Source organism: Passer domesticus, chromosome 9 (genome assembly GCF_036417665.1).
Source record: "Passer domesticus isolate bPasDom1 chromosome 9, bPasDom1.hap1, whole genome shotgun sequence".
Taxonomy (NCBI): Eukaryota; Metazoa; Chordata; class Aves; order Passeriformes; family Passeridae; genus Passer; species Passer domesticus.
Genome location: NC_087482.1, coordinates 32,147,154 through 32,168,964, shown reverse-complemented (window position 1 = coordinate 32,168,964; position 21,811 = coordinate 32,147,154). Strand labels below are relative to the sequence as shown.

Here is a 21,811-nt window from a genome sequence, read left to right as displayed (position 1 = left end):
CTAACAGAGCAGCCAGCTCTGTGTCCTTCTTCCATACTCCAGTGAACATGTCAGGTGGAGGATTAGGGAAAACTGCCCAGCTTAAAGGCCCCACACAGAGCAAAGCTTGCTTGCAGAACAGTAGTTAAAAAGACAACAACACTACACTTTTCTGCTCTTCCCAACCCTTATTTTTCTTTTTTTCTTACACGTAGGGACTGTTGGTGATGTCATCTCCCCATTCCATGTCCTCTGAGCAATTCAGGACACTCTGGCAAACATCCAGCACAAACTTGGTGAAGCTGAGGAGGGAGTTCTGGACCAGGTAGCGCAGGGAGTCCTGAAGCATGAATCGGATGCGCTCCATCAGCTTGCACAGCTTGGAGCCCTGGTAGGCATCCCAGTCACTCTCCTCCAGGTTGAAACATTTGCCTGCACCTTCAAGGCTGCTCTTAATCGCAGTCTTTATGGTATTGATCCAAGTATCCTTGAGAAACTCCTGAACCTAGGGCAAAGAAAAAAGCAAGCTGGATAATCCTCTGCGCGCTGATGGGAAAACAGTATGGCAAGGTGAGCTGCTAACTGGGGCTGCTGGAGCCTTCTCTGCTGGGAAAGGAAACTGTTCTCTCAGGGTTGTGGCAGCTAAAAGTAGCTCTCAACCCCCCCCCACCCCCACACACATGTGGCATCTAAACCTGGTCATATACCTCCTGCATTGACAGAAGACCCACAAAAAGAAAGCCTGATATTAAAAAGTGGGAGTGCTCTATTCTCTGTTTTACTCACAGTGTTTCCTTTCCTTCCTCTTTTCTATAGAGTGGTATCCCTGGAGCTGCCTGTGTCAGGGTCCCTCACAAAAAGATGTGTAGACAGTATGATGAGCACGTAAAGGACAGAATGTTGTCTTCTCTTGACAAGTGAGAAGAAAGAGCAGAAGAAGCCAAGGGCAGCAGCAGTTTGCAGTATTTTAATTTATTAAAATACCACCAAGTGTCACTTCTGCTCCACAGGCAGCTTGCTGTTTGTGTGTACTAAAAGAACCTTAGTCACTGAGTGGATGACAACACTGCCTAGCTGAAACAGCACAGGACTGGGAAGGACCAGCACATTCTCTGCCACTGATTTAGTGTGCAACCCTGTGCAAGTTACTCCATGTGGCCACGTCCAGGGTGCAATGTGCTGCCCTCAATCAGAGGATGTGAAGATCCTCAGGTGGGAATTACCACGGAGCTGCAAATTTTTGTCCTACTCTCTCTATTGGCATTGCAAACAGAGTAATTTAATTAAGTGTATAAAGAACATAGAGTGTAGAAAAGCATTATCTCTCTGAATGTTTCAGGAGAAATCAAGAATCTTGTGCCTTGCAGCTGGATAGATGGATGGGGAAATGAAGAAAAAGAAATAAAAGGAAAAAAACTTAAAAAGAAACTTGAGTGCCAGTCAGGACCCCTGTCTCTGTATAAACCAGGTGGAGGAAAGAAGGGCTGCAGCCCTGTATGGCCACCTGTTTAACACATGACTAAGACCATGGTCAGCATTGGCTGATCCTAACCAGGGCACTATGACTCTTTCAGCCCATTCTCCCCATATCCCAATAAATTTGACAGGCACATGAAAATTCCTTCCTGCCCCAAACATGATGTCTCCTTTGACAGCTCATCCGTTTCCAGAAGATCAATCTGCAGCTGCTGCATCTGTCTAATACACACTGACAGCACTGCTGCCTGCTCCATGTGTTCATCCCTCACACCTCCTCTGCTCACCTGAGTGAAGGTCTGAGTCTGGATCTCTTCAAATTCTTCCAGAGAGACAAGTTTGGTTATGTTTGTGCTAAACAGAGACAGGACAGCTGCCTTGTTGCACTCATCTTGTACCTGTGCAAGGAGATGGATGGCTTCTGGCCTGGTCAGGAGTGAGAGAAAGTTGAATTCTCTCTGTCGTTTATGGAAAGGATAGTCTGGGACAGAGACGATCCCTAGCACCAAAAAAAGAAATAATGTCATTGCCTGCAACAGCCACTTCAGCTTCTGTTTTTAGAGCACAGGTCCCTTTGGGAAGCACTTGTGAAAAGGACACTACTCTAATGCACAGGCCTTATCATGCAGCAGCTTCAGCAGAGGGCTGGATGAAAGAGGGAGTCTCTGCTCCACTGCAGAGACCTTCTGCAGCCTCCCATTAGGGGCTGAGGTGCTGCCTTGGTGCCTGACCTTCCCAAGGCTTTGGCTCATGAAGTCTCCATGGGATAGAACATTGGAACTCAAGAAACTTCCCACTGAGGCTCCAAGGCACAGCTGAGTCATCTCATCTGTGAGAGGCCACTTGTGAAGCACCTCAAGGCCTTCCTGCTTTTGGAAGATTGAAATGCACAAAATATGCTCCCCTCCCCCCCACCATCTTTTACTGGGGCCATTTTCCTCCGGTTTGGGACTCTAAAGGAGCCTGAGCCCTCTTCCACATCTGAGGCATTTCCCAGCTGGGCTCAGCAAAGGCAAGGCAGTCAGCTCCAGCACAGTGGTAAGCCAATCACACTGCCAAACATTCAGTGCCATTAAGGGTACACACTTGCAGAGTTACTGCAGCTTAGCTGATGAGTTCTAATATATTATACTGAGGTAACATGAACATGCAAATATACCATAAAAAAGAGGAGACATACAAAAAGTCTCACAAAATCTCCTGTTGCTCCCCTTTTGAGCTCTAATCATTACCATGAACCTGAGAGTTCCTACAGCAAACCATGAATCCCATCAAAGACAAAAATGCAAACTGCTTCACTGTGTCCCCTACCTTTCTCTGGTGCTTCCTTCTCCTCCTTGTCTGGAAGGGTAACAAAAGAAAACATATCGGGTTTGGAAGCGACGACTCTGTCAAAGCTGATCATGTTCATGGTGTGCTTATAGTCTAATTCCACTTCTTTCTCCAGGCTGCTTATTTGGTCTAACATGCTGTTACAAGACACAGAAACAGTGAGAACCCATGGCGTTTGAGCATGTGGATGTCTGTAGCTTTACTGCAAACTCCACCTCTCTCTTCCTCCCACCCAAATTTGCTAATCCAGAAGCCCACCTGCCACTCAACACATCAGGCGATTGTGCAGACAATGAAGCAGCCAGCAAAGGTATCAACTGGACTTTTAAAGACAGAGGCAAGCAGGGAGTGAGGACTAGGACTGCAGCCTTTGTACGTGTCTTTTCAGTCCAAAGCAACATCTCCACTGGGCAGAAACATTACAGAGGGAAGGAGAAATAACCACCAACTAAAGAAAGTAGCTGGCAGTTCTGGAAAAGTTGGGCTATCCAAGCTGGCCTCCCATTTGCCTCCTGCTGAATGCCTCTTGTTGTCCATTTCCTCACCCAGAACACTCACATAAGTGCTAAAACCCTGCTGCATTTGCCTTAGGAAATCATCATCCTTTACCTCGAGCAGGCAGGGTACTTTTCTTTATCCCTATAGTTCTGCTCACAGAGACTAATTACTCTCCTACTTTCCAGTTCAGACCAGCAGACCATGCAGCACCTCACACCTTCCTATTTCTGAGCAAGGCAATCAGTCACGGCTGATTCCCAGCAAGACCATCAGTGGCTCATGATTCATCAGGCCAGGGACATTAAAATGCCTCCCCAATATGAACTGCATCACAAAGAGACACTCCATTATATTCAGGTGGAGATCTCCTGTTCTGTTTGCCTTCCCCTGTGCAGATCTTCTTTTGATTTGTTTTAGCAGCTGTTAATAAGTAGAAGGGTCACCAGCAGACAACAGCCAGGTCTCTGGAGATAACGGGTGGTCTGCAGATCAGTACAGCAATGACTGATCTGTTCCTCAAAAGCACAGGGGGACAGCAAGGTCAGCCATGCCATTTTTGTCAACCTTCTTGCTGTTGAAGGCCACTTAACTGCAGGTGTAAGCATGGCTTGGTAGGTCTGCATATGGAAACTACTTCAGCTGGGAACACTGACAGACCACCCCTCCTGTACACGTGTCCCTGGGGCTGCCATCTGCCTCCTTCTGATGCCACTCTGGGCAACAGAGCGGTGTGCTTGTGCACAGGATGGAAGGCAGGTGAGATCCATGCTCTGTGAGCTGGCTGCTCAAGACCTGCCTCCACTGCCACTTTTTCTGTAGCCCCCAAAGTCCCACAATGTTCATGGACTGAAGGCTAAGCCCCCAGACACGAACACGACGCTTTACCTCTTCTCATCCTTCAGCTTGGGAGTCTGTATGGCCAGGCGCTTCATCCTCTGCAGGCTTTTCTCGCTGATGGTGTTCTGCCCCTCCGTGGGCATGCAGTCCACGTACAGGTGGTACATGAGCAGCCCCTGCGTCTTCTTGCGCAGGTTGTCGGCGCACGCCACGCGCTCCGCAAACACCTGCGGGTCCTCGGCCAGGAACTGCAGGCAAACTCGAGGCACCCAGTACTGACACGGCAACAACGGAGCTCTTCCTGGGAAAACAAAACTCAGAATGGCTTGCAGTGCTGTCAGCAGCTTTTTGATAGACAGGATAATTGGGTTGCTTGAAGGAGATCAAAATGAAGGACCAAAGCTGAGGACAGCAAGAGATAAGGAGCATCTCTAAAGCTTTCAGGACAAGGGTACTTCATTTTAATCTGTCCACATTCCCTTTCAAAATGGCATTGACCCAGAAAGCCCAACATTTTACTTTTCTTGAAGGCAGGAAGGATGAGAGAAGGAATAAAAAGAAAGGTGTCTACAAAGGGAAAACCTCAAATAGGATCAAATTAAGATGTGGAGTTCTCTTCCCTGGAGGTTTTTTCAGATAAGTTTAACAGACACATATCAAGAGAGATAACAGTGAAAGGCATTAAATGACTTCTTGGTGTCCTTCCCATCTCCAGCTAGGACAAGCATGGGTAATGAACTTGCTCTCAGACTATATGACATGTCCCAAAAGACCTTATTTGAAACACACCTTCTGCAGTTATTCCTCCATTGATGATGGGTTTCCCTTCTTCGTCACGCACCAGACCTTTCTCATCTGTTTTATGGACCAAGTAGAGGTCTGTCTCCTTGTCATAATCCAGAACACCAACATCAATCCACTTGTAGATCAGCTTCTGGCTTTTGGGGTCCTCTGAGAGAGACAAGGATTAAAACAGGATTAGTGCATTCTCCTGGAGGCTACAGCAAATGGACTTTCCTGATCCAAGTGGTGATGCTACAGTCAAACCCATTTGCTTGTTTGAATCTTAGTCAATCTCACAGTTTCTGCTGCGACCAATTGAATAATGAACTTAGGTCTTACACCTTAGAATTTTCAAAGTTTTGCACACACCAGACAGGTATGTATTTATATTGATATCAATACAGGTCAGGACAGCATTATGCTGTTCATTCAACCTGAGGAGTGATCAGGTGTGGTATTCCCCAAGAAAGCTGCAGGCAGAACTCAGCCATCATGTGCTGGCTGCCCAAGGATACACAGAGCTTATGTTTTATGCTTCAGTTCTGCAGACAGTCAAGCCTCTGGAGGCTGCTCCAGAGCTGCAGATGCCAGTTCCCATGCTTTAAAGCTACTGCAGATTACGTGTTAACGTGAGCTGCAGCCACAGCTGGACACCAGTACAACTGTACCTAGTAATGCCTTCTCATTGAGAAGGCTCCAAATGACTGGAAAACAATGTCCATGTCACTTAATTTGGCCCAGGTTTACTACTTGTATGTTCACTGTAGTCTGAACTCATCTTCTGATCCTGCACTTGCCGAGAAATCCAGGCAGAACATACTGTGCCCTAGGAGTTAGAACACCCTAACTCCATGAAGATAGCTATGCACCAATAAAGAGAAATTTTGTCTGTGCTGACAGAAATTCAAAAGGCAAAGGCAACTTTTAACAAAGTGGAAACAGTCCAGGGCAGGACTGGCAGTCAGTGAGAACTCTGGTCTCTGGCTCTGGCTGCCTGAGCCTGGCCAAAATGAGATATGGCTTTTCAGAGCTACACTCATCAGAATCTACATGTTCCCTTCTGCTGAAAGGGCCTGTAACCATTAGTGTTGCCCTGCTTGAGCAGGAACTGATTCAAGTTTTACCATGTCCAAGTACATCATCTGTAGGTAAAAGTGCTTTTCCAGGCACTGGCTTTCTATCAGAAGATCCTGGCTCCAGTCCTAGTGACATCCACTCTTCTGGAGTTCGACAGTCAAATTCATCATTGTCAAATACCTAAAAAGCAAAGACATGAGGGAAATTAAGATTTACTCCAGAAACAAGAAAACACCCAACAAAAAATTTCATGAGAGGAAAACATTAACATGCAGTTCCTAAATGGGCTACAAAATATGAAAATCAGTCCAGCTGCAAAAGCTGTGCTGATATTTGGCTGACAATTTTCCCCCAAACAGCAGTATTTGTACCTCCAGCCCTTTCCTAGGGAGAACAGACCAACTCCTGGAGAGGTTTCCTGCAGCAATACTGCTGAATACTGCATTCAGAAGGAAATGTGAGACACCTTTCCTTTGGACATACAAAGGCCAGTGAGGAGCACTCTCAAGGACTATCAGTTTTGATAGAAGTTGTGGGCACATTTCAAAAGATGCTCAGCATCTTGTAGAGACCCTTCAGTGCCTGAGCCAGCTCCAAAGCATTTCCTTGTTTTGCTGCTTGTTGTGTCAATACTGGCTAAGTGTCCTCAGAAACCTCCTATGGTATAAGCAATGAGACAGATGACAAGTTCCAAACGTGCTCTCTTACCTTTAATGGGAGGTAGATGGGAAACACAGTATCTTTTTTCTCCTCAATAGGTGGCATATTGTCAGGGTCATAGTGCCTTGGCACCAGCTGATTGGAGTCTATCCCCTTGCTGGCCAGGAGCTCAGCAATGTCAAAGGTGAGATACAGCCGTCTCCTCCTGGTTTACATCAGAAGAGGAAATAACCACTCAATGTGCCTATGAGCATTCCCATGCCTACAACTCCACTTTTTCACTGTGCACCCCATCAGTAAAAACATTTTTAGTACACATTGCATCCATGTCTATTTCTTCATTTATAGTACAAAATAATTCAGTGGAGGTGACCTAGAAAGATCAGTTACTCCAATCTATAAATTATATACTGTACTACGGTACTAATACATTATAGAGCATACACAAACCCAGAAATTTAAAAAAGGATGACAAAAAGATAATATAAGCACTATTTAAAAACAATGTTTTCTTCCTGTATCCCAGTGAATTGTCTTCTGCATCCTCTGCAATTCATGTATGCCCCACTTTGGAGACTGCTGCCTTACAGGATAAGGTTTTCTTAAGGATTTTTGACATGTTATGCCTCGAGAGCAAAAGTGAACACCCCAATCTGCTGTGTCCATTCCACAGTGATGCCTCTAGCCACCTTCTGGTTACTTACCTCTCTACTTCAACCTTACGAGGGTTTTGCCCTGGAACACGTTTGAAAGGCATCTGCACCTTGGGCTTAAATGATTGTTCAGGGAAATCTGACTCAGCAAGGATCTCAGTGGATGGTCCAACCATTTCCTTCTCCATGAGACTTTTTAAGTTTCCAGGCATCTTTAATTTAGTGACTAAGAAACAGAGAGAAACACACCTGAAACCACCAGGCATCAATTTGCTTTATATTCACACACAAAGGAGGACTTTGCTGTCTACTGGGTTGTCTGCAGAAGTCACTTCACTAGATTTGTAAGAGAAATCAAGCAGACATCAAATTAGAAACAGAAAGAAAGACCTTTTTTTCCCTGCTACAATATGTGATTATGGTTTTCCAGTATGAAAATAATGGCATAGAGGAAAACTCCAGTCAGAATTACTGTCATGCAGATTTTTGGGAGCCAAGGGACTGACCTGGCTCTAAGGAGCTCTGTTTTGTTCCCAGCTTTGCTGCAGACTCTCTACATGACAGTGGGCAATTTCTGTCTCTAATGCACAGCCTCCATCATCCTCAGAAAGGGATGGGATCCCCCTGCCTCTCTGGGGTCCCTGAGACTAAGAGTCAGTCACAGCTGAAAGGAATTTGGTCAAGGTGGTGATAAAGGGTTTATGAATATTACAGGGGAAAAGAAGATGCACAGGTCATCTTTGTCTCCTGAAGTGCCTATTCACACTTAGGGACAAACCTCTCTCTTCTCAGCTTTTGCTCAATCAAACCACCCACTCACATCAGTAATGGTGTGAGAGAAAAATTGAGTTAAACAGCCAACAATCTCACCATTTGGCCAAACGATTTCAAGAGAAATTTGGACTAAGAAAAAAGTATACATTTCCAAGAACTGGCAGAAATTAAACCATGTCATTTACCCCATAAATAAACCAAACTGTTTATATTGCTAAACAAGTTGCAAATAATAGAACAGCAGCAAACTGGGAATTTGAAGCTTAACCTAAATTAAGTAATTGCATGCAAGCTTTAAAAAGCACAATTCCCTAGACAGAGCTAAGCATTGAACTAAAAATAGATTTTAGTGGAGTGAGAGATTTTCCTTTGATGAACTTTCACACTCCATCAAGGAGAAACTTAAGGTTCTGGTTTGGAATTGGGTATTTTGAATGTCAAGCTTTGAACCCAATTGTTCACTGTGCTGCATGTGCTTCTGGAGCTATGGATGTGACCCTAGGTTTCAAAGCAATTGTGCAGAGCAGTCAATAATGCTAAAGCCAGGCATGTTTCAGGATGGTTAGGTACAGGAAGGGTTCTCTAAGAGGTCATTCCCTTGTCCTTCTAAAATGGCCCCTGGCTCAACCCTTGTAGCTGTACATTGTCTGCTTAGAGACTACAGGAAATAAGCACTAACTGGCTCCTCTCTCTCTGCTTCCCTCCCTCAGGAAGGGCAGCTAGCCTGGCATGAATGTGCTTTTAAGCACTTGCATGGTTCTTAAAGTAATTTTGAGGAATCCCTAAAATGCAGCTCTTTAGCCTTGTGTACATGTCTTGCTTGGGGTCTTTACAGAATGGCCCTGATTTGTATTTGCTGTCAAGGAGCACAGCTGTTCCAATTTAGTCACTTTATTGTTGCCAAATCCGTGGCACCATCCATTATGGCACTTTGTGCACTATCAACTATTTATGTCAATACTTAGTGTTTCATTTGCATTTACATTTCCAACCTGATGGCTTCTTCCCCCTTGAAGAAGCAGCAGATCATAAATAGAGTTCTGTCTCCACTTGTTAAAGATGAGTCTAGCTTGTCAAGATTCACTTGAGGAAGCAGTCATTTGTCCTCACTCATGAAAATAAATGTCACATCTAAGCACAGGAGGGTGGTATATACAGTTCCCATCTTTCTCTAAAATCCTCTCACACACACACTTTCTTCCCACCCACTGCCAGTCTATGATCCATATCCCCAGGAGTGCTCTAGGGGCCAGGAGAGTGCTGGCAAAACTTCAACCATTCTCTGTTCCTATATTTGAGCATCCATGACACAAGTTTTTGTAAGCAGGTGGCACCAGCAGCTCTGTACACACAGAGCCCTTGCATCTAGGGAGAACAATCTGCTCTGGGGTGCAGCTGGGTGCAGAATAAATAAATGAGGGAAGGCCATGATTTTGGCTATAGCTAAATTCTGAATACAGCTTTCACAGGCGGGTCCCGTTTTTGGGGTTGTCATGTGCTGGACCAGCAGTTTAACTTGATGATACTTGTGGGTCCTTTCTAACTCAGTATACTCCATGATTTTCACAGGAAAGGGACACTGCTGGCTCCATGCAGAGTAAGAACACATGCAAATTCAGTGTTCTCCTGGCAGCAGGACCAGAACTCCCACAGGCACCAGCATAGTCCACCCTGAACCCTGGGGGAAGTGGATCTATCCAGCAGAAAAGGAAGCAGGGTTTTACCACCCACTCAGATCACTTTGCTGCACCTCAAAATGAAATTCACTTTTCATGGGATATTCAAGCAGCTCAGTACCATTCCTGAGCACTGAAAATGAAAGCAGAGCAGGAACCCAGAGGCAGCAGCCTAATTCCCAGCATGCCCACTTAACAGTTTTGGCCCAGTTTTCTGCCCCACCTCCCTCCCTCTCAGTGTATTTACCTTTAGGGGTGTGCTGCTCCTGCTCTGCCTGGTTCACCAAAGACTGGGACACCTGGGGGCCAGCAGAAGCACCCTGGAATGTGAGGGAAGTGTCAGAACACAGTGGTGGCATAGTGTGAGTGGGGATCATAGAGGTACCAAGTGTTACTGTAAGACTGACTTTAGAGATCTTTAGAGACAACTGAGACTGTGAGTAATGGTCAGAAAAGACTCAGAGACACAAATACCTGAAAAGTTCAGCCCAGTGCACAGGGGCAGGGGATCTCCCAGTAGCATGTGGCCTGATGTCAGCTTAAGATGCTGTCTGGGAGCTGATTAGGCTGCCAGTCATTAGGGTTTTACTGCCATATATCACCACAACCACAAGCCTGCCCTGCCACACTGGCATCCTAAACCCAGGCAGTCGTGACAGTGCTGTCACTGCTACAGAGGAAGGCAGCACAACTCTGACCGGGATGAGCCTCATGGCCTCACTTTGTAAAGATCAAGGTCTTGCACAAAGGCCTCTGAGCAAAGGAAGGGCTAGGACCTGGGGTGAAGCCTCTACATGTCCACTCCAGCTGTATCATCAGTCTTTTCCTTTCAGGACAGTGCTGGAGGAAGGACTGCTCTTTGCACTTACCCCTGAGCTACTGGAGGTTCCTGGAGTAGGGACATCAGCAGAAGCCTCACTGCTGGTGCCAGGATGGCTCCTACTCAGAAAATTCCTCAATTCCTTCCTTGCTTTCTCCATCTTCTCAGGAGAACAACGCTGTGACGTAACCCTGGACTTCCTGTGAGTGGAAAGACATTGAGCCTGTCACACTCTGTATCTTTGGCACTCCTCCACACCCTCCCACAGTGCTGGATATCCTTGACTTGCTACAATGAGTGGGTAACACGAAAGTTCCATCCCCTGGTTCCATACCAACCGCTGCCTTCATGACCTGGGGGCCATCAGACTCATGTGGCTGCCTCAATGGCTCACTAACCCTGGAGAAACAGATCGCTTTATTATTCCAGATGGGTTTTGGAGTGGGAAAACCAGCAGTATACACAAGAAAAGCTGCTTTCCTTAAGCAGCAGGGGCTTCCTGGATCTGTGGCAGTGTACAAAAGGCTGCCAGGAGAATTTGAGTAAACTGGGACTATGAGAGAAGTACTACTTTTGCTGCACCCAAATCCCTTAAAAACCTTGTCACACTTGACTCCAGTGGGAGTAGGCTACAGCCTAGGATATCAACACAGCTACTCCCAGGTGTAAGTCTGCCTCTTTCATTTAAATAATTCATGACAGATGTTTAAGCATCACCTAACACATATTAAAATATTGCCAGAAGCTCCCCTCTTTCTCCTCCTGCAGGGGATATTTTTGCTCAGCTCACAAATAATTTCTGCTCTTCCACCTTGGGAGACACAAGTCCAGGCAAATATCACAGCTGTACAGCTTTATTTCATAAAAACCTTTGTGCACTGAGAGATACCAATTAAGAACAGCTCTCAGACTTCTGGCAGGAGGATAATGCAACCCTTGGTTTTAGGCTTGTCTAAACACAGAGATGACTATTGTAACTAATTAGAACAGCTAAAGTGACACAAAACCCTCCAGCCTGCACATGCATGCACTGATATAATGATGTACACATACCTGTGCAGCTTATTCCTATAAATTATGAGTCAAAGCTTTCCATGGCATCTCTCAAAGGTACTCCAAGGCCAATACAGCTTACTGATCAATTCCTGCTCAGGGCTAGACCCAGGCTCCTCATCCAGCCCTACCTGGCTAGTGGTTTGTCTCCTGCACCCTTGCTAGGACCTTTCTTACTTCTGGTAGCCAAGCCTCTGCAGTAGGAGTCTTCCAGCTTTCCACAGATAAGTTCTGGGAAGACCTTGCCTGGTCTTGAAGGCCACAGCTGGCACAGAACTTGTCTGGAGTCTCATCCTGACCTGGAGACAACGCCACCAGATCCCTTCCTGCCATGCCCTCTCTGCTCTGCTCTTGAATGGAGTGAAAACTCTGCTCGCCCTATACTCCTGGTGAGAGAGGGCAATCTTTTCAGAATTTCACCTTGCTGCCTGTCTGTGAGAACGAATCGGGTACAGCAGAGAAAGCGTTACATGCATGCCGGAGATAAGAGGGAATAACTGTGCTGGTTTATTACTGCAGGTTCAAGCCAGTGCACAATTTTGAGAGGTTGAATCAAAAAAGAAATCAGATAATAAATCAAGGTTACCATGATGCGAATCTTTTAAGTGAAATGGAGTAAACGAACAGATTGGAAAGGCCTGGGAGATGAGATCAATAATACCCCCTCCCCTCCTTCAAGCTAGAAAATCTCCAATCTCTCTCCTCTCAGCTTTGCTTTGGCATGGCAACTGGAACCTCACACCCTGAAGAATGAATTTTCCATGGAGGATTTTGTTTTTATTAGCTATTTTATGCTCTGGCCATATCTATTTTAGCAGCCCAGCAGGACTGATTGGAATCAGCCAAGATCCAAGGATTCCTGATGAATCACTGCTGGACTCTTTGGTGCCTGCTGCACTGGCTTGGAGAACAGCAGCAAGGCGGAACGCCCCTGCGGTGCCTCTCCTGATGTGTCACCTGAGCATCCTCTCCTTGGCAGCAGGGCCAGCGTGCCAACACGACTCGCTGCACTTTTGCCTCTCACCACCAGAATCCTAAAACCATCCAATTAAAGAAGCCAGCTCCAGGACACAAGGTTCATCTGAACCTTTAGCAGGGGTGAGAGACTGAGCACATTTCCAATTTAGCAGGACTGGCAATCTCTGCCTAGAGCCAAAATAACATAGCTGCTGCCCATGATGGACAAGTTTCCATCTTGGGCATCCATTCCCCATGGCCCACAGCAGGACTAATTCTTTGCTACTTTGCTTGCTGTGTGCCCACTCACACCTCTGTAAAGTCCATCCTGAGCACTTATGTCAAAATAAAACAAACCCCTACTCAGTGTCCAGATCAGAAACATCCGTCATGCTCTCCCAGCTGCTCAGAGGGAAGGTGTTTGCAATTGCAAAAAAAACTGACACACACCACTTAAAATAAAGAACAAAACCAGGCATCCAAAGTTCTCCCGGCAATTCCCCAAACAAATCAGTAAAACAGCTTGTCTGAGAGCACTAAAGCTGATGTGGGTATGGGAGAATTGCTAAGCACAAAGGGAATCCTACTCTCCTGCCACCCCAGCTGCTGGGATGTGTCTGGGTTTTCCAACAAGGAGGTTCCCAGAGCATGGTGGGGGGCTTACTTCAGTGCAAGCCTCCAGCTAGGAGGTTTGGCTGCCCCCATCCACCTCTCAGGAATGGTCTCCAGGCTGGTTTCAAAGATGAGAAGAGACCCTCTCTCTTTTACTCAGCCTAACTGCTGAGCCAAGAAGTTTACTGCAGAGAAGTTCCCTCTTTCCAAGCTTCCAACACCAACTGCCTTGAAAGAATGCGCAGCATGCAGACCTAGGGCTGCCCTCCCCTCCCTCCACCCAGGGCTGACCCCAGACCCTCATCCCAGGCCAGCAGAGCTTGGCATGGTGTGAGAACACCTTCCATCCTGCAGCGAGCACACAAGGGCAGTTGGAGCTTTCAGCCAGCTCTGCTACAGCAGTTGCTGATGGGACCACAAAGCTTGTGCTCGAGGATTCCCTGAGGGATCCTGAGGAAGAGCAGTGACACTGCCCAGTGCCCCCTCACACTCCAGCTGGGGGCAGGAGGCCAGACAGCTGCCACATTCACAGCCTTCAGTCCTTTCCTCCTTGGAGCACTCTCCTCAGGACTGAAGCTCTGCTTTGACAAGGAGGAGCACAAAGGTGGAGGAAATAGGAGCCCAGCTCATTGCAAGTAGGGGAGATGTGTTCCTGAAAGCAGCTTCTCTGCCCCCCTCAGTAACCCTTCTCCCCCCCTTGCACACCCGGGAGCATCTCCCTGTTCTTTGCTGGCAAACATCAGGCTGGCACCAAGCTGTCCCAGCTTTAGCTATAAAATCTTTTCCTGACTGCTGAGACACCTATCCCTGCACCAGTTCAGTCATGCTCCCTCACACCTGAAAAGCATGTTTCCTAGATATACCAGGTACGATGTATTATGCTAAATTGAACTATTCAAAGTGAGAGCATATTCTTATGGCACTGCTGACACAACATTAGTTACAGCGTCTGTGTGTCATTGTGGCAAAACTATAATTACAATTTCTTGGTAAATCCAGGCTTTACACATCCAAGAGTCAAACTCCCACATGTCTTGCTCAACGTCTGGTATGAGCTTTTTGATCTGTTGCCTCTACTTCAATTCTTTGATCCAAAGCTTTGACAAAATGGGACTCTTTTCTTTCAAATAAGGTTTAAAATGGCTAAAAAATGCAACAGAACTAGAGAATAGTACTTTAAATATCATCTAACCCCTAGGCAAAACCGCAGATTGAAATCTAGCATTTATCTAAAATCCATCTATCTGTGTGCATAGCCAGAATCCCAGCTTCTAGACCATCTGGACACCAACATGCAGAAATTCCCTCTTCCTATAATTTAAGCCCTACAATATAAGCTCAGACAAGGTGATGCGCTCTCAACAAACTGCTTTAAACATTATCCCCCACTTCAAACCCCTTCCACTTTAAAAAGAGAGTCGAAAGTAATTTCGAGTTTTATAGCACCCCATTCCCTCCAACAATTTGCGGAGCTTTAAAATTGATTTTCCTCTGGGTTTTGAAGCGCATCTCCTCCCGCCGGGAGAGCACCGCGAGCAGGCCCGCACAGGCGGGGCCGCCGGTGCCGCTCGGTACCCGGGGGCTCGGCGGCACGGCCGGGGCTGCAGCCGCCCTGGGTGCCGCGGGACACCCCGCCAGGCATTTACACCCCGGCTCCAACACGGTTCGGTCACTGGCGGAGCACAGCGCGGGTGTACAAACGCTGCTGTAGGTTCGGTGTGTGAAAGGCCGCGGGTGCGGCAGCAGCAGCGCAGGGGCTGTTAACGGGCGGCCTGAGGGGGTGGGGCAGCGCAGGGAGCCCCACCCCGGGCACCAGCCCGGGCACACCCCGCTCCCAGTGCCCCGAGGAGCCCGGGCCCTGCCCGCCGCTCAGGGCGCTGAACGCACGGCGGGGCTCCCTCACGACCCACCCTGCGCCCGTCCGCCCTCCGGCGCAGCGCCCGAGCCCCTCCTCGGAGCCCGCAGCCTCAGCTCCGCTCCGGGAGCGCTGCCTGCGGGCGGTGCGCACCGACCGGCCCGAGTCAGCCCCGACCGACCCCAGTCCGCCCCGACCCACCCCAGTCCGCCCCGACCGACCCCAGTCCGCCCCGACCGGCCCGAGTCCGCCCCGACGCCGCAGGCGTTGCCACGGGAGCAGGGGCGGGCAGAAGGCTCCGGCCGCTCCCCCCGCGCGGGCCGTTGGGCTGGTCCGCGGGGCAGCGCGGGCCCGAGCCGCGGGCCACGCCACGCCCGAGGCGGGGGGGAGCGAAGCGCGGCCTGGCTGCAGCTGCCAGCGCGGGGCTGTGCCGAGCCCCCGGTGCCGCCCCAGAGCCACCGCAGGGACACCGCAAAGCTCCCGGTGCCGCTTCAGCTGCCACCGCACGGACATCGCAGAGCGCCTGGAGCAACCTGAGAGTCACCGCTGCGGAGTTGCCCCCACGGGGACAGCACAGAGCCGCCGCTGCCACTTCAGAGTCACCACTGAGTCACCGCGCTGGGGCCGAGGCGCAGCTGCCACCAGAGGCCACGGCTGTGGAGCAGTGCCACCGAGCCAGCAGCAAGCCGTGCCTTGCAGGGCTGCCAGCCCCGGGCGCTCGGCATCCCAGCAAGGAAATACTGGGGACAGCCCCAGTGGGGGAAGGCGAGGGGTGGGTGACTGCTGTCCCCGTGCCACCTCCCACACCAGCTGCCTGCCAACCCTGCCGGCCACTGACCAGGCAGGGCCAGCAGATCCTTCCTCTGTCCCATCCCCAAAATGAGTGGAGGCAGCCAGGGTGCTGATGTAGAGCTGCACCTTGGCTTGTTTAAATCAACCTTGTGTACCCATAAAAGTCTTGAGCTAAAAGATCATGTTGGGTGGGGATGGGGGACTGCTGGCCCTGGAGAACATGTCATCCCTACAGAAGGAAAAGTGGCACTGAGTCCTTATTGAACAGGCCCTGACAAGCTGGTCCCCCACAGAGGGGATGGTGGGGAAGGGACAAGCAGTGCCAGCCCTGTGGGGGAGTGAGGAAGAACAGGTTTGGATTATTTTGGGGGAGAGGAAGGAGGTGGAAAAGCAGAGAGGAAAAGATTTACAGAGGAAAAAACCCAAGCCATGAGACATCTACTCTGAAGGAGTATAAAGGGCAGAGGAGGAGGAGGAAAGGATGACACAGGAGATGAGCGGAGGCTCCTGCAGGAGGAGAGCTGTGGCAGGCGGGTGGGCAGGGGCTGCTTCGTAGCTCCTTTGAGACCCCCAATGCCTGCTGGCCTGGTCCAGGCTGACAGTAAATCCTGCTGCTTCCCAGCTGTGCACCTGGGAGAGCTGCAAGTCCTAGAAAGCAGGGCCAGAGGAGCAGGACATCACAGCTGGCAGGCTGGCCCAAGGGATGCCCACTAGACCCTGTGTGGGGGCAGAGAATTAGGCAAAGAGGCACCAGGATGGGGGACATGGCATGGGAGGCAGCAGAGCCAGGTCAAGAGCACTGGCTCCTCTCCCTGCCTGGGTACCTGCTGGGGGTAAGGGGCCTGGTAGCTGAGGGTGGCAAGGCACTTGTGCCATCCGAAAATTTGCAAGTGAGGGGATGTGACGTTTGGACAGAGAAAGGTGGGGCAGGCAGAGCCTCAGGCAAGAAACACAAGCTTCTCCAGATAAGCAGGCTCCCTCACAGCAATGCTCAGCTGCTGCCAGGGTGTTCAGAGGATCAGCCCCATGCAGCAAGGAGGTCTCTGGGTGGGTTTGCACTCTGTGCTGAGCTGCTCCCAGCCCCACTGAAAGCAGTGGATGCTGGAGAAACTCCCAGGTGTAAGTCCTCTGTCATATTGCTGGCCTCATAGCTTTACTTAAGTAAGGAGTGCTGCTGGCTTGCCTCAATTATGTTTGATATAATTACAGCTCTTGCTGGAGTTCCCTGGAGTCACATCCCAGATGGCTTCTCTGATTGAGAGGAAACAATGGTGGAGCCCCGTTGTCCTTTGCATGGGAAAAACATGCATCTGTTTCATGCTGGCTTCACCCCCTGCAGTGGGCTGGGATTCACAGCAGGTCTTGCCCTTCCTGTGGTCAGCTGGGCTTCATTTTGGACCGGGCTTTCAATTTTCACCACAAAATGCTTCAGCAGGTCAGGAGGTGAAAACCCCACTGATTCAACTGGCTGGGCCTTCACAAACCCACCAGGCCAGAACAGAAAGCAAACAGGTGTGTGAGCCACCTGCTCTCCGTCCATGCACTGCCGCCTCTGGTCCCCTCCCTGACCTGCCTTCTAAAGGCCTGTGTGGTTCTCCAGAGCCTTGCTCCCAGGTGTTGCAGCAGGATGTGCTTCCATGGGTGCCCCTTTTGGCCAGGAAGACCAGGCAGGTGAATGTGTTACTTACCCACTTGCAAAGGGCAGGTTCAAAGTGGCAGTGGTGATGGCACAGCTGAGCATCTCTGTGCTTTCACCTTCTCATATCAGTCTGAGCTGAGATCCTGTCCCCAGCTGGGCCAGCACGAAAGGTTTAGTGTTGTCTTTCTTCTGACAGTTCCTCTTACTGCTCCTTTTCTTCCATGGGCTCTTTTGAGGCCACAGATTTGATGCTGAGTTCCCAAGAAAACAGTTCTTGGGAAGAGGAGGTTCCTGAGTCCCTGCTGAAACACACTGGTCAGTGACTGACCCAGTATTTTCCTTAGTGCAAGGCTGTTTTGGGACAAGGAATACACTATTCTCCCTGTCTCCTGTCACCCCACTGGAGTGAAAGCATGAGCAAAGGTTGGCAGAGGCTGGACTCACAGGGAGGGAGAGAACTCTCACATGGTTACCAGACATGAGACTCAAACCAGTTTCAGTAGGTGCTAGGATGTGAGCTGGCACTGGAAAGGAGACATATGTGAAACATGCTAGTGGCTCGTTCTGCCTCTGAGGCTCTTTTCTGATTGAAGAGCCCAGCTTTTCTTGTACGTGGTCTGAGCTGTTGGAGCCACTTTTCCTGCTCTGCACTTTCACTCATTTGGCTCTCCTGCATCTATCCCAATCCAATAGCCCAGAAATCCCCATATCACACCAAAACTCGCCTCTACAAACAGCCTTCCCTTAGTTAAGGGAGGAAGAATAAAATAGCAAAAATCCTGACTTCTGTGGACCTTGGAGATGATGTGCTGGTTGTTTTGTTCCATCACTTGCACCTACCCCTACCGTGGGTGGCAGGCCCCATCAGATTTAGCAGTGTTTCCATACCCACCCCACACACATTTTGCTGAAGGTGTAAATGATCTTTAAAGCACAAGGCCACTAGAGAATAAGGCCCTAGATTTCTCTGTCTCCACACCTACATGTGTTCCCACACACAAGACACAGCATTAATCTGGAGTAAAGCACCACATGTTGACAATGCTAACAGTACATTTGACAGAAAGTCCTCAAATCAAACCCCAAGACACAAACCCCTGAGAAACTCATAAAGCAGGGAGAGCCAGGACAAGGTCTGGCTTCTTGTTGCCTCAGCACTTCTCCTGAAGGGGCAGGTTGATTCTGGGGAGGTGATATCAACCCAGACTCCCTTTATATTCCTGCTGCTTTCAGCAGCTCTCTTGACACAAGGCTGTTACCTTGAATTCAGTCAGGCTGGGACCAGGGAACAGTTTGTAGCTGCAGGTTCTGTACTTTCCAGCCAGTTTTTGCTTCAGAAAGCAAAAGAGACTTTGGCTCTGATAGTGACATTCTTGTTAGCTAACTTTATCCTTCACCTCCACCACTGTGCCACAGTACATCATCTCCCCAGTGTGTGCTCCCTCACGTTGGGGATCACACCATTAACCCAGCCAGAAGGCTTCCCCTGGGAATCTGCAGGCAGAGGTTACTGCCCCAGGAAAGACACACAAAAAGCGTGGGGCTGTCCAGAAGGAGGAAGATGACAGTGAAGATCACCAGGGCCAAGCCTGAGCAGGCAGGGAGCAGTGGGGATGGAGAAGATAAACAAGCCTCGGTGATGAGATCTCAGCAGTGGTGGGCAGAGGGGCTTGCAGCAGCCATTTTCACACAATTGTCTCAGCTGATTTGGCCAGAAGTGCCTCAAATGCAATGTTCTTGTTCTCCATGGGGCTGCTGACAGAAAGAGCTTGTCAGCAGGAAGCTCCCAGTAAGTTGGGAGATTTTTCCAAGAAGAGCCCAAATGTACTTTAGAGGCACCTTGATTCCAGAGAGGGATCGTGCTCCCAAGTATCCCATCCTCTGGCTCCCAAACCCCCTGGAGCTAGACCCTTACATTCCTCAGAAGTCCCACCAGATCAATGGCCAGATTTCATGCAGATGACAGGTCATCTGTCAGAACATACACAGGAGGTTTGTAGCTTTGTAGCTCCACAGCAAATATGGTGCAGCTACTTCCCCATTACTTGCCTCCTTATAGAAAGGCTGGAAAATTTTCCTGAAGCCTCCAGAGGAACTTCAAGCTTTTCATGAGAGACAGAGGTATCTTGGCTCCCTACTACAAGAGAACTTGCTGGGGGGCTGTGGAGAGTTCTGGTTCAAGTCTGCAGTCTGAACCAGACCTGTCAGGATCAATGTTAAATCTCCTCTCAGCAGGTAAATGTTGAAATCATCTGGCTTTGAGCAAAAATTCCAGCCTTTGCTGACAAACAGCAACAGACTCCTGTGAAAAGCCTTTCTTTCAACCAACTGGCATCTGATCAAGGAATCCCCAACCTGTTCAGATTTTTTCCACTAGGAAGCATGTGCCAAAAGCTGGAATAGATCATCATGTGAACGCCGCTGTTTCACATGCTGTACAGAACAGGCCTGAGCCAACTGAGGCCGAACACAGCAGCAAAACCAATGCATGTCTTTGCACCATGAGAGGACAACCTAACATTTTTTTATTCAAAATGGCTTCAAAACAGAGTTTCTTGAATTTGTTCATCAGCTGATTTATTGTACCAGGTGCCAGCCTGACTTCCTGCCATCATTGACACAGTGCTGTCAGTAGTTGAGCTTTCATACCATTTGTCTGGCTGGTCCATCTACCTTGAAGTACCTTTCGCTTGGCAGGGAATATAAAAAATACAAGCTAAAAAAAATCTCTTTTAAATACAAGAAACAATTTTAAACCATTGGTGGAAAATGAACAAAAAACCAGAAACAAACAAACCCCCTCCAAAGAAACAAAGAAAAAAACAACCCCCCAAAAACCAGAACAAAAACCCCAAGAGAGTTTTTTGCTGTTTTCCATCATATTTTTGTATTCAACTGGTAATTGTAGGAATGTAAATATGAATGCAGGTATGAAACCCAGAGGAGAATGGGAGCAGAGTTTGGGTGTGACCTTTTGTTGTCTCTCAGCCTGTCTGCCTCACACCCCGTGTCCATCCTGCAGAGCAGGTGACATTTCTGGGGATCTCAGTGGGAAGGAGATTCCTGAAGCTTAAGGCTGAGCTTCTTCTGCCCAAAGAAATTGTTACCTGCTTAGTGAGTGCCAATCTCTTGCCTCGGTACAGGGAGCAGAGCTCAGAGAAGGCAAAATGTGAAGAAAGCTGTGGTTGTGGCATTGCTGTGAGGAACTGGGCAACCAAGTGAGAGGAGTTATAGCTTCCAAATGTGTACCGACATCCTGCTAATTCCCAGATCTCCCCCTGCTCCCTCCTCTGCTGACGTTCCAGTCCCCACTTCAATACCTGCCAGGTCCTTTTAGAGAGCTGACATTTCCATTCCTGACATTTTCTGCAGCTCCATCTGGGAATTAATGTCCGGATATTAGCAGCGATGGGGCCGTTTATCATAATTAGTCTCATGAAGCTACTAAGCATCCAACTATTTTTCATCAGCGCCGAGGAAATAAACTGCAGGATCCAGTAGACGAGACGGACGATTTATTTATTGATTGATTTATTTTGGTCTGTCAGGATGCAGCTTTAAAGTTTGTTGAGATGAGCAATGCTTCTTGGAGGCAGTGACGACAGTAGGGCTGGCTCACCTTGGGTGTGCAAGCTGCAGAGAATAGGTCCCCAAACCCCCTGAGACAGTGAGGAGGCATTTGTTATCCTATTATTATCCTGTTATCCTAGGCTCTAGCCTCTTGCACTTATAAAATGACAAGTTGTGACAGGTTGAACTTTGTCTGGACAAGCTCAGGAAGAGCCAGCTGCTAGCCCCATGATAGCATTATGAACAAAAGGCATCTCCAGGCATGGATTTTCTTCTCTGTCAGGAACAAAGCAAGGGTGCTGTGTACCCTACAGGAGGTGGCACAGGGGCCAGCAGCTCCAGGACTCTCATTTGGCTGAGTGTGCACGGACCTTAATGCTAAACAGAGGATGCTGCAGGCAGCACATGTGTCTGTCACCTTCCAGAGGTGCCTGGGAGCAGACGAAGCCGTTTTCTCACTTGTCGTCCCAATTGGAGCAGGGTGAAGTACAAGCTTGTTGTTTTCCTTCCCCAAGGATTGGGACTGAAGGGCAGGGAGGCAAAGTGCCACACACACGAGATGTCACGCTGTGTCCACTACAAGCAGGGGAAGGTTCTTTGGAAGGGTACTCTGGGTTGGATCTTATCTCTGCTAGAGAAGGTGGCTAACGTTTGCTGTGGTCTCAATTTTTGGGGGCCAGTGCAATAGATTGTCCATGTTTCTGTGGGTTTGGCTCCAGCTCCCTGCTCTCCAGGCATAGCTGGTGCCTGAGCTGCTGAAACCTAACA

The 21,811-nt window shown here is 48.8% G+C and overlaps 1 protein-coding gene across 3 annotated transcripts in view; it reads right to left on the bottom strand.

Annotated features, from left to right (window-relative positions):
* Positions 1–15,337, bottom strand: part of DNAH1 (dynein axonemal heavy chain 1) — a 72,052-nt gene extending 56,715 nt beyond the window's left edge. The window contains exons 1-11 of one of the 3 annotated variants that reach the window (XM_064432475.1): positions 15,264–15,337; positions 10,615–10,765; positions 9,993–10,065; positions 7,347–7,521; positions 6,691–6,847; positions 6,030–6,162; positions 4,912–5,073; positions 4,171–4,423; positions 2,767–2,924; positions 1,743–1,954; positions 189–484 (exon numbers count right to left, since the gene is read on the bottom strand). In XM_064432475.1, coding sequence (XP_064288545.1) covers positions 189–484; positions 1,743–1,954; positions 2,767–2,924; positions 4,171–4,423; positions 4,912–5,073; positions 6,030–6,162; positions 6,691–6,847; positions 7,347–7,521; positions 9,993–10,065; positions 10,615–10,725 — 1,730 coding nt within the window. In that variant the 5' untranslated portion in view covers positions 10,726–10,765; positions 15,264–15,337. Of the gene's footprint in view, positions 1–188; positions 485–1,742; positions 1,955–2,766; positions 2,925–4,170; positions 4,424–4,911; positions 5,074–6,029; positions 6,163–6,690; positions 6,848–7,346; positions 7,522–9,992; positions 10,066–10,614; positions 10,766–15,097; positions 15,172–15,223; positions 15,234–15,263 lie in introns of those variants that run through there. The other 2 variants (XM_064432473.1, XM_064432474.1) reach the window with 2 other exon arrangements.
* Positions 15,338–21,811: the final 6,474 nt, after the last annotated feature.